General features: G+C 39.3%; 1 protein-coding gene and 1 long non-coding RNA gene across 2 annotated transcripts; both read left to right on the top strand.

Moving 5' to 3' along the window:
- The first annotated feature begins 365 nt into the window (after positions 1-365).
- Positions 366-2,336, top strand: LOC131299687 (uncharacterized). The gene is made up of 2 exons (XR_009190815.1): positions 366-656; positions 1,963-2,336. It is a non-coding gene; the product is annotated as an uncharacterized LOC131299687 (long non-coding RNA).
- A 3,479-nt stretch (positions 2,337-5,815) lies between these two features.
- LOC131299679 (putative disease resistance protein RGA4) lies at positions 5,816-9,196 on the top strand. Its single transcript, XM_058325260.1, has one exon. It carries the CDS (start codon positions 5,941-5,943, stop codon positions 9,013-9,015), a length of 3,075 nt encoding a protein of 1,024 aa, XP_058181243.1. The 5' UTR covers positions 5,816-5,940; the 3' UTR covers positions 9,016-9,196.
- Positions 9,197-12,631: the final 3,435 nt, after the last annotated feature.

The raw sequence follows: 12,631 nt of genomic DNA, 5'->3' as shown, positions 1-12,631 counted from the left end.
AAACAAGTAACTTGTTATCTTTATTCATCATCCTCCCAATTTTATCGACCCATAAAAACTATCAATCGAACCAAAGTATAAAATCATCTCCTCTCGTTAATTAATCTCTCATTATATGGTATCCTCCTCGTACCCGCACTCTTCTCATTATATATCTATCTATACTACTTCTTTTAAATGTACGAAGAAGTTTTCTCATTTTTACTTTCCACAAATGCCCCTAACACGTGCAATTAATACCACTCCCGTCCTATACCTCTTCCTAACGATGCAATACAACTGGTCTAACCAAAACGATACAGAATGAACGACGCACCACTTTCCAACGGCTCCCAATAAGCACCCCTTCAATCCTTCTTTACAATGATTATCCAATTCCCTCTCACTTTTATCTTCAGATTCCTCACTACCAACATTACATCTCAAAAAAAAAAAAAACTGCAGATTAACACTAGAAACACCTCCAACCACCTCCCTTCGTCTCTCAAGCTCTTCAACGGTCGCCAAACACAACCACCTCCCCGTCTTCCTCTAACTTTTTCTACATCTTCGTCCCCGACCTTCAATTGGATTCCGGACTGCTACTCAAACCCCGTCCTAGCGACAATCGTCGAAGAAGAGCCCGGTTTCTGTTGCCTACAATATTTAATTGCATAGTAAGTTCAATCTTTTCCATCCTCCTTTTCCCCATCTCCATAGATTGTATCCCTTAAAAAAATGAATTGTTGATGTTATGCATACCAATTGTTCGATAGGGTTTCTGACAATTGTTGATGTTACGCACACCAATTGTTCGATAGAATTTCTGAATTGATGAAGTTATGCACACCAATTGTTCGATTGAATTTTTGAATTGATGAAGTTATGCACACTAATTGTTCGAGGGAATTACCCAACATTTTTGGGTGTTGGATTAAGGGCTTTCTTTTTCCTTGGGGCGGAGTTACCACAATCTAGACAGTTTTATTCATGTCGAGCAAGCCCGATTCTGTTGCGTACCCATGTATTAATTCTGGTTTTAACTTGTATTTGACTGTTCCTACCTTATTTTTTGTCCACCGTTCCTTTCCTAGGAGTGGATTTTTATTCTTGAAAAGTGAGTAGTAATGTTGGGATTTTGGGTAAAGCATGTTGCTATCTAAATCTTCTTTCTTCTTTCACTTTAATGGTGTACACCAATTGTTTAATGAATGTCACAACTCACACCCACCAACATAACCTCCGTTTTCAAATGTTTAACTTGACTCAATCCGTAATTACCTCGCTACAGTCCAGATAAAATCTACATTGAGGGGAATATATTATCAAATGTTATCCTCCCATCATAAAGTCAGTATCTCTTAATTAGATAAAATCAATAGTGAGAAGTGATTATTAATTATTTTTGAAACATTCACTTTTGCTTCTCAAGAAGTGCTTAAAGTAGATAATATACGATACGCACACATGAGTATTGAGTACTACAATGAACACATGTGTACTTGTAGTGAATTTGGGCTGAATGATGAACATTGTCAATTGTGAATTTTTTTTAGGGATATCTATCTGAAGTAGATGTTTACATTCACTAGAAAGTAGAGCTGTATGTTGCGAATATTGACATGTCCATTTGGAGTATGGAACTAAGGAAGGACTATCTTCTTATTTAGGGAAACAAATAAGATCCAACACTTATTCCTGAATTGTAAACAAGTAACCATTTTGAGGTCTTGGTTCTTTCTAGAAAGCCTTCACATATTGTGGAAAGGAACATTTTCCCAACTGCCTCTTGGGGTGGATAGTTACAAATACACTTGTAGGTGGAGTTTATGGTTCACAAATTCTATTTGGCACTTCATGGTTATCTGTTTTGGTGTGTATGTACGTGTATGAGTTTGTTGGAAGATAGTGTTATGGGATAATTCTGGCTTGTAGGCCAAAGCTTGATACCTTACTGTTTCCTGGTTGTTTCATTTCTGCCAGTGGACATCTTAGATGACATGTTGGCTGGTGAAGGATGTACTGTGCAGGATTAGTTGGAATACGGAGAGAGTGATTACTATCCACTGCTTTAAAATGGGCACAGGCTTTATCTGCATGACATAAGAGAAGTAGTTGTACGTGTTGTTGTTCCCATGGATGAAGAAGGCAATACGATTGTAAGTCCTCATAACCCCATATTGCTTCTCTTATTAACACGTGTAACTCAGTGTAAGGGCGTACTGGATTCTTTGTTTTTGGAGATACATGTGGCTTTTGTAAGAAATTTGGTGCAACTTCTATTAAGTGACACCTGTGAAGATTTCGAAAAATTCTAAATAGTTGGGTCAATCTTTAAGACTCAGTGCATGTGCAGTAACTTGATCAGTTGTGTTACACTTTTTTGTAATGACGTTACATCACAATAATTAACATTGCTGGAAATATGTGACATTTGCCCATTTCATGTGAAACAAGACAATGAAATTTTGAATGACTCATTGAATGACACCTTTGAAACAAAACCTTGGTCATGCCACTGCTTGTGGTAGTAGCACACTAATTGCGGAGAAAAGTAACTTACAATCAATGGGAAGGGAAGAACTTGAGGGAACAATTTGAGTTTATTGTTCCCATACCTACGTGAGAAACAGAGTGAAAATGAGTTTATTTATTGGTATTTTGTTGGGCTCTGTTGTTCTAATATAATAAGGAACTTAATCATATTTGTTTTCCAGTGTAGCTTTGGGAGTCTATGACTGTTATTAGTAAGGGGTATAAATAAAGGGACAACATCATCTTTTGTCCCCTCTCTTGAAGCCGTGCACTAGAGGGAAATGACAAGATAATATTAGTTTGGCTTTTGTCAAACGAATAGTTCAAATTTGTGTTAACCTCCAGTTAATTAAAAGAGGTCCAATTAACTTTTATCAAATTTGTCTTAACTCTTAACCTCCAATTAATTAAAAAAGGTCCAATTATACACACCTTTTGGGCTGATCGAATTTATATTAACTCTACAAATGGCTTGAAGGGCTCCATTGGCTACATACATCCAGGTTAGTTTCTTCCTCGAGAAAGATTTTGGGGTGATCTACATGAATGTTTTTTTTCTTATCTCTACATTGTTTCTTTGTCCATAGAGCTACCAAATAAATACATCCTCGCATGCAAAGTACTCATTAAAAAGATTCCTGGATAACTTTTTTGCATTTGATGAAATTCGATGCATAATATGGTATGGGAGAGAAACCATCGATGGCTGGAGATGTGTATAGTTACAGAATCACGTTGCTGGAGCTTTTTAATGGAAAGAGCTCTAACCATGAGAGTTCCACAACAGGTTTAAGCCTGAATAAATGGGTGCAAATGACCTTCGCGACTAACGTACATCAAGTGTTGGATCCTGGTCTGGTGCCAATCAACTGTAGTGATGTTCATTCTATTGCTTCAGAGTCACAAAGTGATTGCTCGATTGCCGTGCTTAGTGTTGGTCTCGCTTACATTGTTGATTTGCCAGATGGACGCATTAGCATGAGGGATATTAAAGGGCAGTCCCATTCCTAAAATAGTCTATAGCAAGAATGCTTGATCTGTCCATCAATTTGTATATTAAGTGCTTGTGCTTTAGGTATCTGTGTTCGACTTCTACAAATTCAGAGCTCGTGTCATGGATCAGAACATTCCCCCCCCCCAGTTTTCATCTTCACTATGTATTATTAGTTGCCTAGATGTTTGCCGACACAAAAGCCAACGGCCAAGAACTTATATTTGGCCATAATATTATTACTTTCTTTTACACCAGATTCTCCTTCTAGAAGCCATATCTCATAATGCATCACAATGATTTTTGTGTAATTCTTTGGTACAATCGAGGTAGATAACCCGTGACTTGGAAGGACATATCCAAGAGGCAGTCAATATCAGATGAATCCTCCATAGCTCTTCTTCATGTCCTTGGTGATCAATGTGTTTTTAACTACTGGCATGGAGCTAGGATATACACTTCTCACAAGGTTGTTCTAACACTTATGTTCTTGACACTCTACTGAATGAGAAGCATAGGTTGAATGGATACCTTGGGCCAAAACGGTCTCAAAAAATGAAAAAAACACATACCTTTGTCTTTGATGGTTTCTTGTACAACATGAGAAATCACACGTGCAACGCACGTGCAAGATTACTAGTAGTGTGTGTGTGTGTGTGTGTGTGTATATATATATATATATATATATATATATATATATATATGGGTGACTTAAAAATTCGTTTTTATTGCCCTTTTCACTTATGAATTTATCCTGTCTTTTTCAGCAACTTATGATTTCATCCTTCTCATATTTTTAATACCACTATTGCCCTTTGAGTGTTATTAATTGTATATATGGATACATTTTAAACCATATATATAAGCCTGATTTTAAACCATATATGTAATACAAGCTTTTCGATTTCATGGTAAATTATTTGTAGCATTTACCATGAAATATGTTTGTATGTTCTTATCATTTCATGGTTAATTATTTGAATCATTTACCATGAAACTATGTCATGGTTAATTATTTGAACTATTTACCACGAAATATGTTTGTATGTTCCCATTATTTTATAGTTAATTATTTGGACCATTTACCATGAAACTATTTCATGATTAATTATTTGGACTGTTTTCTATGAAACTAGTCCGGTGAAATCTGTTAGGCTGTTGCACGGACCAATTCATATAAAGATAGTTTGGGATGTACAAATACATATGTTTACATCCCAAAATTCTTGTCTTATATAGACAAAAATTTTGGGATGAAAATTACTTATGTTTACCTCCTAAAATTCTTGGCCTATATAGACAAGAATTTTGGGATGTAAATTACTTATGTTTACATCCCAAAATTCTTGTCTATATGATGTACATTACTTATGTTTATATCCTAAAATTCTTGGCCTATATAGACAAGAATTTTGTGATGTAAATTACTTATGTTCGCATCCTAAAATTCTTGGCCTATATAAACAAGAATTTTGGAATGTAAACATAAGTATTTGCACATCCCAAACTATTCTTATATAAATTGGTCTGCGCAGCATCCTAACAAATTTCGCCGGACTAGTTTCATGGTAAACGGTCCAAATAATTAACCATGAAATAGTTTCATGATAAATGGTCCAAATATTTAACCATGAAACGATAGGAACACACAAACATATTTCATGGTAAATACTACAAATAATTTACCATGAAATCGGAAAGCTTGTATCTCATTTAATTGCAGAGATTGATATTCATCCCAATCCTTTTAATTTAGAAAATCATAAATGTATATATCTATATAGATATCATAATAAAGGGGTAATAAGGGTAATTCACGCATTGAAAGGATGAAAACATAACCATGTAAAGTGGACGGGATGAATTCTTACATGACATGGATGAAGAGAATGATTATTTAAAATAACCAGGAAGGGCTTGATTTGAGCAGTTTTTTATTGAACCATTCATTAAAATTCAATAAAAAAAACTATTCGGATGAAGCCCTTCCCGATTATTTTTTTTGCCAATTTCTCGCAGGCACCCTTAAAATTATGTTCTGAACACATTGAACGGTTCGGATCATTAAAATTTGATCGGGAACTATGAGATTAAGATTTGTGATGGAAGAGCCTTGAGCTAGCACCAGCAAGGTACGTGCACTTATACCTAATTGCTGCACAAGTCTCAATCCAAGCACTCTAGTGTCTGATTTTAGAATGAAGTCCAAGATGGATGAGATCACTGCAAGGTTGCAAGACCTTTTTGATCGAGTGCTTGGCTTGCAAAACATAGCTAAAGGGGGGTTTGATAGAGCACCACTAAGACGACTCACTTCATCTTTACCAATTGAAACTTGTCTCTATGGTAGGGATAAGGATAAAAAGGTGATAATAGAGTTGCTCCTAAGTGATCAATCTAGTAGTAACAAAGTCGGTGTAGTCCCGATTGTGGGTATGGGTGGGGTTGGCAAGACCACCCTTTCTCAAATGGTCTACAACGACGATATGGTGGACAAGCATTTTGAAATGAAAGCATGGGTCTGCGTATCTGAAGAGTTTGATAGTGTAGAAGTGACTAAAGCGATTCTTGAGTCTGTCATTTCTAGGACCTGCAAGTTTAAAGCCTTGGATCAAGTTCAAGTTGAGCTAGAAAAGGCTTTGGCTGGGAAAAAGTTCTTGATTGTTCTTGATGATGGGTGGAACAAAAACCACAGTGACTGGAGCAGTTTAAAGAGCCCTTTCAATGATGGAGCCCTAGGAAGTAAAGTCATTGTAACAACACGCATAATGGATGTTGCATTTATGATTGCAAGACCCAGTAAATATCACTTCCTAAAGGAACTATCCGAGGATGAGTGTTGGTTAGTGTTTGCGCAACATGCATTTGATGATAGATGTATGGATGCAAATCCAAATTTGGTTTCAATTGGTCGGAAAATTGTCAAAAAATGTAAAGGCTTGCCTTTGGCTGCTAGGACACTCGGTGGCCTTCTACGCTGCAAATTGAGAGAGGATGAATGGGAAGGAGTATTGAACAATAAAATATGGGAGTTATCAGAAGAGGAAAGTTATATTCTTCCAGCTTTGAAATTAAGTTATTATCACCTTCCTTCGCATATGAAGAAATGTTTTGCATATTGTTCCATTTTGCTGAAGGATTATGAATTTGAGGAGAATGAACTAGTTTTCTTGTGGATGGCTGAAGGCTTAATTCCGAAGCAAAAAGGAAAAAAGCAAATGGAAGATCTTGGTTGTGAGTACTTTCATGAACTATTATCGAGGTCATTTTATCAACCATCAAGTAGTGGTGAACTATTTGTAATGCACGACCTCATCAATGATTTGGCTCAGTTTGTTGCCAGAAAAATTTGTTTTAGGCTAGAGGATAAACTGAAAGAGAGTGAGGGAGATGAAATTATCCATAAAGCTCGACATTCATCCTACACAAGCGGGTATCATGATGGCATGACGAAGTTTGAGGCCTTTCAGAAAGCCAAAAATTTGCGGACATTTTTACCATGTGGATCTAGATATCAAGGATTTGCCAACTTGACTAGCAATGTTCCCCTCCGTTTGTTGCCGAGTCTAAGACGTTTACGTGTGCTTAGTTTGCGAAGATATCGAATAGGTGAACTTTCAAATTCGATTGGGGATTTGAAACATGTGGGGTACCTTGACCTTTCATGTGCCTTGATTTTAGCTTTACCAGAATCAATAGGCACTCTCTACAACCTACAAACGCTAATTTTGAGAGACTGTAAAAATCTCAAGAAGTTGCCTACAAATACTAGTGACTTGATTAGTTTGCATCATCTCGATATTACTGGTGCAGATTCCTTACAAGAAATGCCACCAAAAATAGGAAAATTAACAAGTCTCCGTACATTATCAAACTTCATTGTTGGCAATGGCAACGGGTCTACGATAACTGAGCTGGGCAACTTGATTCAACTTAGAGGGACACTTTGCATCTTAGGGTTGGAGAATGTGACGGATGCTCTAGATGCCCGAAGGGCCAACTTGAAGGATAAACAAGGCTTAGATGCGCTACTGATGAAATGGAGTAACATCTCATATAATTCTCGCAATATGAGTGTTGAATCAAAAGTGCCTGATATGCTAGAACCTCACAAGAAGTTAAAAGAGCTTTCTATTAGTGGTTACGGTGGTCTCACATTCCCAACTTGGGTTGGAAATTCTTTGTTCTCCAATATGGTCTACTTGAAGTTCCAAAACTGTGAAAAATGCACTTCCTTGCCACCTTTGGGTCAGTTACCCTTGCTTGCAAAACTCTACATTCAAGGAATGAAGGAAGTAGGTAATGTTGGACTTGAGTTCTATGGCTTGGGTTGCTCAAATCCTTTTTCAGCTCTAGAGATTTTAACCTTCAACGACATGCCCGAATGGAAAGACTGGACTCCTTATGGAGTCGATGAGGGAGTTCAAGCATTTGCTCTCCTATCAAAGCTCTCCATTATAAGGTGTCCCAAGCTTTCGCGTGAGTTGCCCAAAAATCTTCCTTGTTTAAGAAAACTGCATATTGAGGAGTGCTCGACGTTGGTGTTTGCGTGGGTTCCAAGCTCTACAGAGCTGAATGAAATGAGGAATACACTTCACTTTGATTCACTCATCTCCTTGCATCTAAAAAATGTTTTGATTTCGGACTCCTGTAGTTTTGAAGTTTGTGATCAAGCAGTGCTTAGAAACTCAAGGTATAGCCTCTTGAATTCGTTGACTTCGTTGAAAGTGGAAAATATTTGGGGTCACACATGCCTACCCAATTGGTTCTTAGGGCTGACAGGACTCGTAGAATTATATCTCTCTGGTTTCGAAGAACTGACAACATTGTGGGAGAACGAGTTGAGACTACAAGGCCGTCTCCCTGTCCTCCGATGTCTCGCAATTCGAAATTGCCCCAAACTTATCTCCATGTTTGCTGAAGGAGGAGAAGGAGATGACCTCAAATCTCTTCAAAAGCTTTCCATCTACCGCTGTCCATGCCTCTTCTCTTTCCCAACAACAGGTTTGTTGTCTACTTTAAGAGAGCTGCAGATTGAATTCTGTGATGGTCTGCTGTCCCCGCTTGATTTGACATTGCTGAATAATCTTGAGAAGCTATATATTTCTTCCTGTCCATCGCTCACATACTTAAGTGCAGGAAGGGGGCTACCGCCTGCTCTCAAAGAACTAACGGTTCATCGTTGTGCAAAGCTAAAGTCGCTAATAGCAGAGGGTGTGAAGATCAATTCTCCATCTCTTGAATGTATTGAGATATGGGATTGTAAGCGAGTCAAAACACTACCAGATGTTATTCAAAATAATGGTCTTAGGAATCTCAGTCGACTGCAGATATGGACCTGTGAGGATCTAGAGTCCGTTCCGGAAGGATGGTTTGTTGGGGATTCTAACGTCCAAACCCACAAACAAACGCACACAATCGAAGAACAAACCAAGAACATAAAACAATATAAAGTAAGAAAAGAACAAGACACAGAGATTACGTGGTTCCGACTTAAGCTGATTGCTTAATCGTACGTCCACGGAGTGCTGGGGTGTTTCACTATGATGAAAATATGTCAGAGTTACAAAAAAGAGACAGCCCTAGCTTTGCTTTTATATGCGCAAACAAACTAATTCTAGAAAACCCTAAAAAATGCTAAAACCTGCGTTGGGCGGGACCCAAAACCTTCCGGGTCATTTTTACTGCAAATCTAAAATTGTCTTCACATCTCAACAATCTCCCACTTGAAGACATGATCAGACATCCAGCCAATCATCAACTATCATTAACACCATCAGCACCCAGCCTCCCACTCAAGCTTGGAGACCCACAGAAGCTGAACAAGACTTCAGCTTCTCCACAGTAACCACCTTCGTAAACATGTCTGCTGGATTATCCCTTGTGTGAATCTTCTCCAAAATGAACTGCCCATCCTCCAACAAAGAGCGAATAAAGTGATACTTTATGTCAATATGCTTGGTCCTCGAATGAAAAGCTGCGTTCTTTGCCAGATGTATTGCACTCTGACTATCGCTGAACAATTTGCAATTGTCCTGTTCCTTACCTAACTCTTTCATGAAGCTCCTTAGCCATACCATCTCCTTGCATGCCTCCGTGGCTGCAACATACTCCGCCTCTGTTGTGGAAATAGTCACTACTTTCTGTAGCCGTGAGACCCAATCAACTGCTGCACTCCCCAGTGTAAAAACATACCCAGTAGTGCTCTTCCTGCTGTCAATGTCCCCTACTAAATCCGAATCCACATATCCTTGCAAACAAATATCAGAACCTCCAAAATACAAAGCCAAATCAGAAGTACCTCTCAGATACCGCAAAATCCACTTGACTGCCTCCCAATGCTCCTTGCCTGGATTTGCCATAAACCTGCTGACAACTCCCACTGCTTGAGCAATATCTAGCCTCGTGCTAACCATAGCATACATCAAGCTGCCTACCGCCGAGGCATATGGAACTTTGGCCATGTAGTTCTTTTCTTCATCAGTTACTGCCCCTTTTTCCCTCGAAAGCTTGAAGTGACTTGCCAACGGTGTGCTAACAGGCTTAGCACCTTCCATGTTGAACCTTTTGAGCACCTTTTCAACATATTCTTCCTGTGACAACTTCAACTTCCGGTTCACCCTGTCCCTACTGATTCGCATCCCAAGATTTTTTTTTGCAGAACCCAAATCCTTCATTGCAAACTCCCTGGACAGCTGTGCCTTGAGATTAGCAATCTCATCCATGCTTGAAACTGCAACAAGCATATCATCTACATACAACAAAAGTATGAGATACGATTTACCAAGCTTCTTAAAATAACAACAGTGATCCCCATGACATCTACTGAACCCCGTATTTGTCACAAAGGTATTTAACCTTTTATACCACTGCCTAGGTGCCTGTTTCAACCCATACAGACTCCTTCGAAGCTTACATACCTGATCCTCTTTCCCATTGACAACAAAACCCTCTGGCTGATGCATATAAATATCCTCCTCCAAATCCCCATGAAGGAAAGCAATTTTAACATCTAACTGCTCTAAGTGCAAGTTCTCAACAGCCACAATATTAAGGACACATTTGATAGTACAAATCTTTACCACAGGAGAAAAGATTTCGGTGTAGTCAATACCTGGTTTCTGCTCAAAACCCTTTACTACCAACCTTGCCTTGTACCGTTTGCTCCCATCAGATTCTTCCTTAAGCCTGTATACCCATTTGTTGTGCAAAGCTCTCTTCCCCTTGGGCAACTGAACCAAGTCCCAAGTCTGGTTTGATGAGAGAGAATCCATCTCATCATCCATTGCTCGCTCCCACTCTCCCCTGGTCTCCACCTGTAATGTTTCCTTAAAACATTCTGGTTCACCACTATCAGTTAACAACAAATAGTGTAAAGCAGGAGAATAATGCATTGGTGGTTTAACGGTACGTGTAGACCTCCTGAGTGGAGGAGTCTGTGGATCTGCCTGTGGAGTAGGTTGTATATTAATATCCTGAGGCTGTAAGACATTACTGTCAGGGATCCCCTCAAACTCTACAAAGTCTGAATTTTCATTAGCCTCATCAGGTTGATTCTGTCTATTTCTACACAAAACAGACTCATTAAATACCACATCCATACTCCTGCGTGTTTTTCGATTTTCAAAATCATATAGCCTATACCCATAGCTATCAGTACCATAGCCTATGAACACACACTTTCGAGACTTAGCATCAAGTTTACCCCTATCACTCGATTCAATATGCATATAGGCCATGCAACCAAATACTCGTAAATGAGATAAATTTACCTCTTTACCTGACCAAGTCTCCTCCGGCAATCCATTGTTCAAAGGAACTGAAGGTCCCCTGTTGATCAAATACGCCGCTGTATTTACTGCGTCAGCCCAGAATTGCTTAGGTAACCCAGCATGTAACCTCATGCTCCTTGCGCGCTCTAGGATCGTCCTATTCATGCGCTCAGCAACTCCATTCTGCCTTGGCTTCTTTGGGATCGTTTTCAACCTTCGAATCCCATTTGCAACACAGTAAGCCTCAAACTCACCATCACAATACTCGCCGCCATTATCAGATTTCAGACACTTCAATTTCTTTCCTGTTTCATTCTCAACTAATGCTTTCCAATTCTTGAAAACACCAAACACATCAGATTTATGCTTGAGAAAATAAACCCATAATTTTCTAGTAGCATCATCAATGAAAGTAACAAAATAACGTGAGCCACCAAGAGAAGATACCTGAGATGGTCCCCACACGTCTGTATGAACCAGCTCCAACTTCTCTGATTTTAGAGTCTTTGCCACCTTTGTAAAGCTAACTTTCCTCTGTTTCCCGAAGATGCAATCCTCACAGAAGTCCAAGTCCAGCGACTTACAACCCGGCAATTTCCCTTTTGACAACATTACTTTCATCCCCTTTTCGCTCATGTGACCCAGCCTACGATGCCACGTAGTACAATTAACCACTGATGCTGCCACTGCGATGCTACAGTAAGTACCCGAAGATACATATAGGGTTCCTTCCTTTTTACCGCGAGCCACAACCAGTGCCCCTTTGCTCATCTTCCAAGCATCTGATGTAAACGATGTGACCACTTCACCCTCTGACAACTGACCCACCGAAATAAGATTCCTTGTTAGACTAGGCACATGTCTAACATCCTTCAATTTCAGTACTGTCCCGTCTATCTGAGTCATATACACATCCCCTTTCCCAATTATGTTGCATTCTTCATCATCACCCAGATAAACTTTTCCAAAGTTTCCTTGCACATAATTCTGTAGCACATCCATGCGTGAAGTAGCATGGAATGAGGCTCCCGAGTCTACAATCCAAGACTCATCGCGAGAATCCAGCGAACAAATCAAGGCTTCATTATCCGATTCCTCGGAAACATTTACGGTGTTCTTACCTCCCTAATTATTCCCGTTCTGCTGCTTTTTCGATGGTGCCTTACAGTCTCGCTTCCAATGCCCCAACTGACCACAGTTCCAACAACCTTCAGGTTTCACTTCTCTATTACGAGATTTACTCCTGCCCCTGTTCTTGGAACTCCCTCTTCCCTTGCCCTTGTTGCCTCCCCTATTTGCAGACCTGCCTCTGTCCTCTGTACTAAGTGCTGAACCCGAAACAACATCCTCACCC

The sequence above is a fragment of the Rhododendron vialii genome, chromosome 1a (genome assembly GCF_030253575.1).
Source record: "Rhododendron vialii isolate Sample 1 chromosome 1a, ASM3025357v1".
NCBI classification, from domain to species: Eukaryota; Viridiplantae; Streptophyta; class Magnoliopsida; order Ericales; family Ericaceae; genus Rhododendron; species Rhododendron vialii.
The sequence above is the reverse complement of the archived record's forward strand: the minus strand, read 5'-3'. Positions and strand labels throughout refer to the sequence as shown.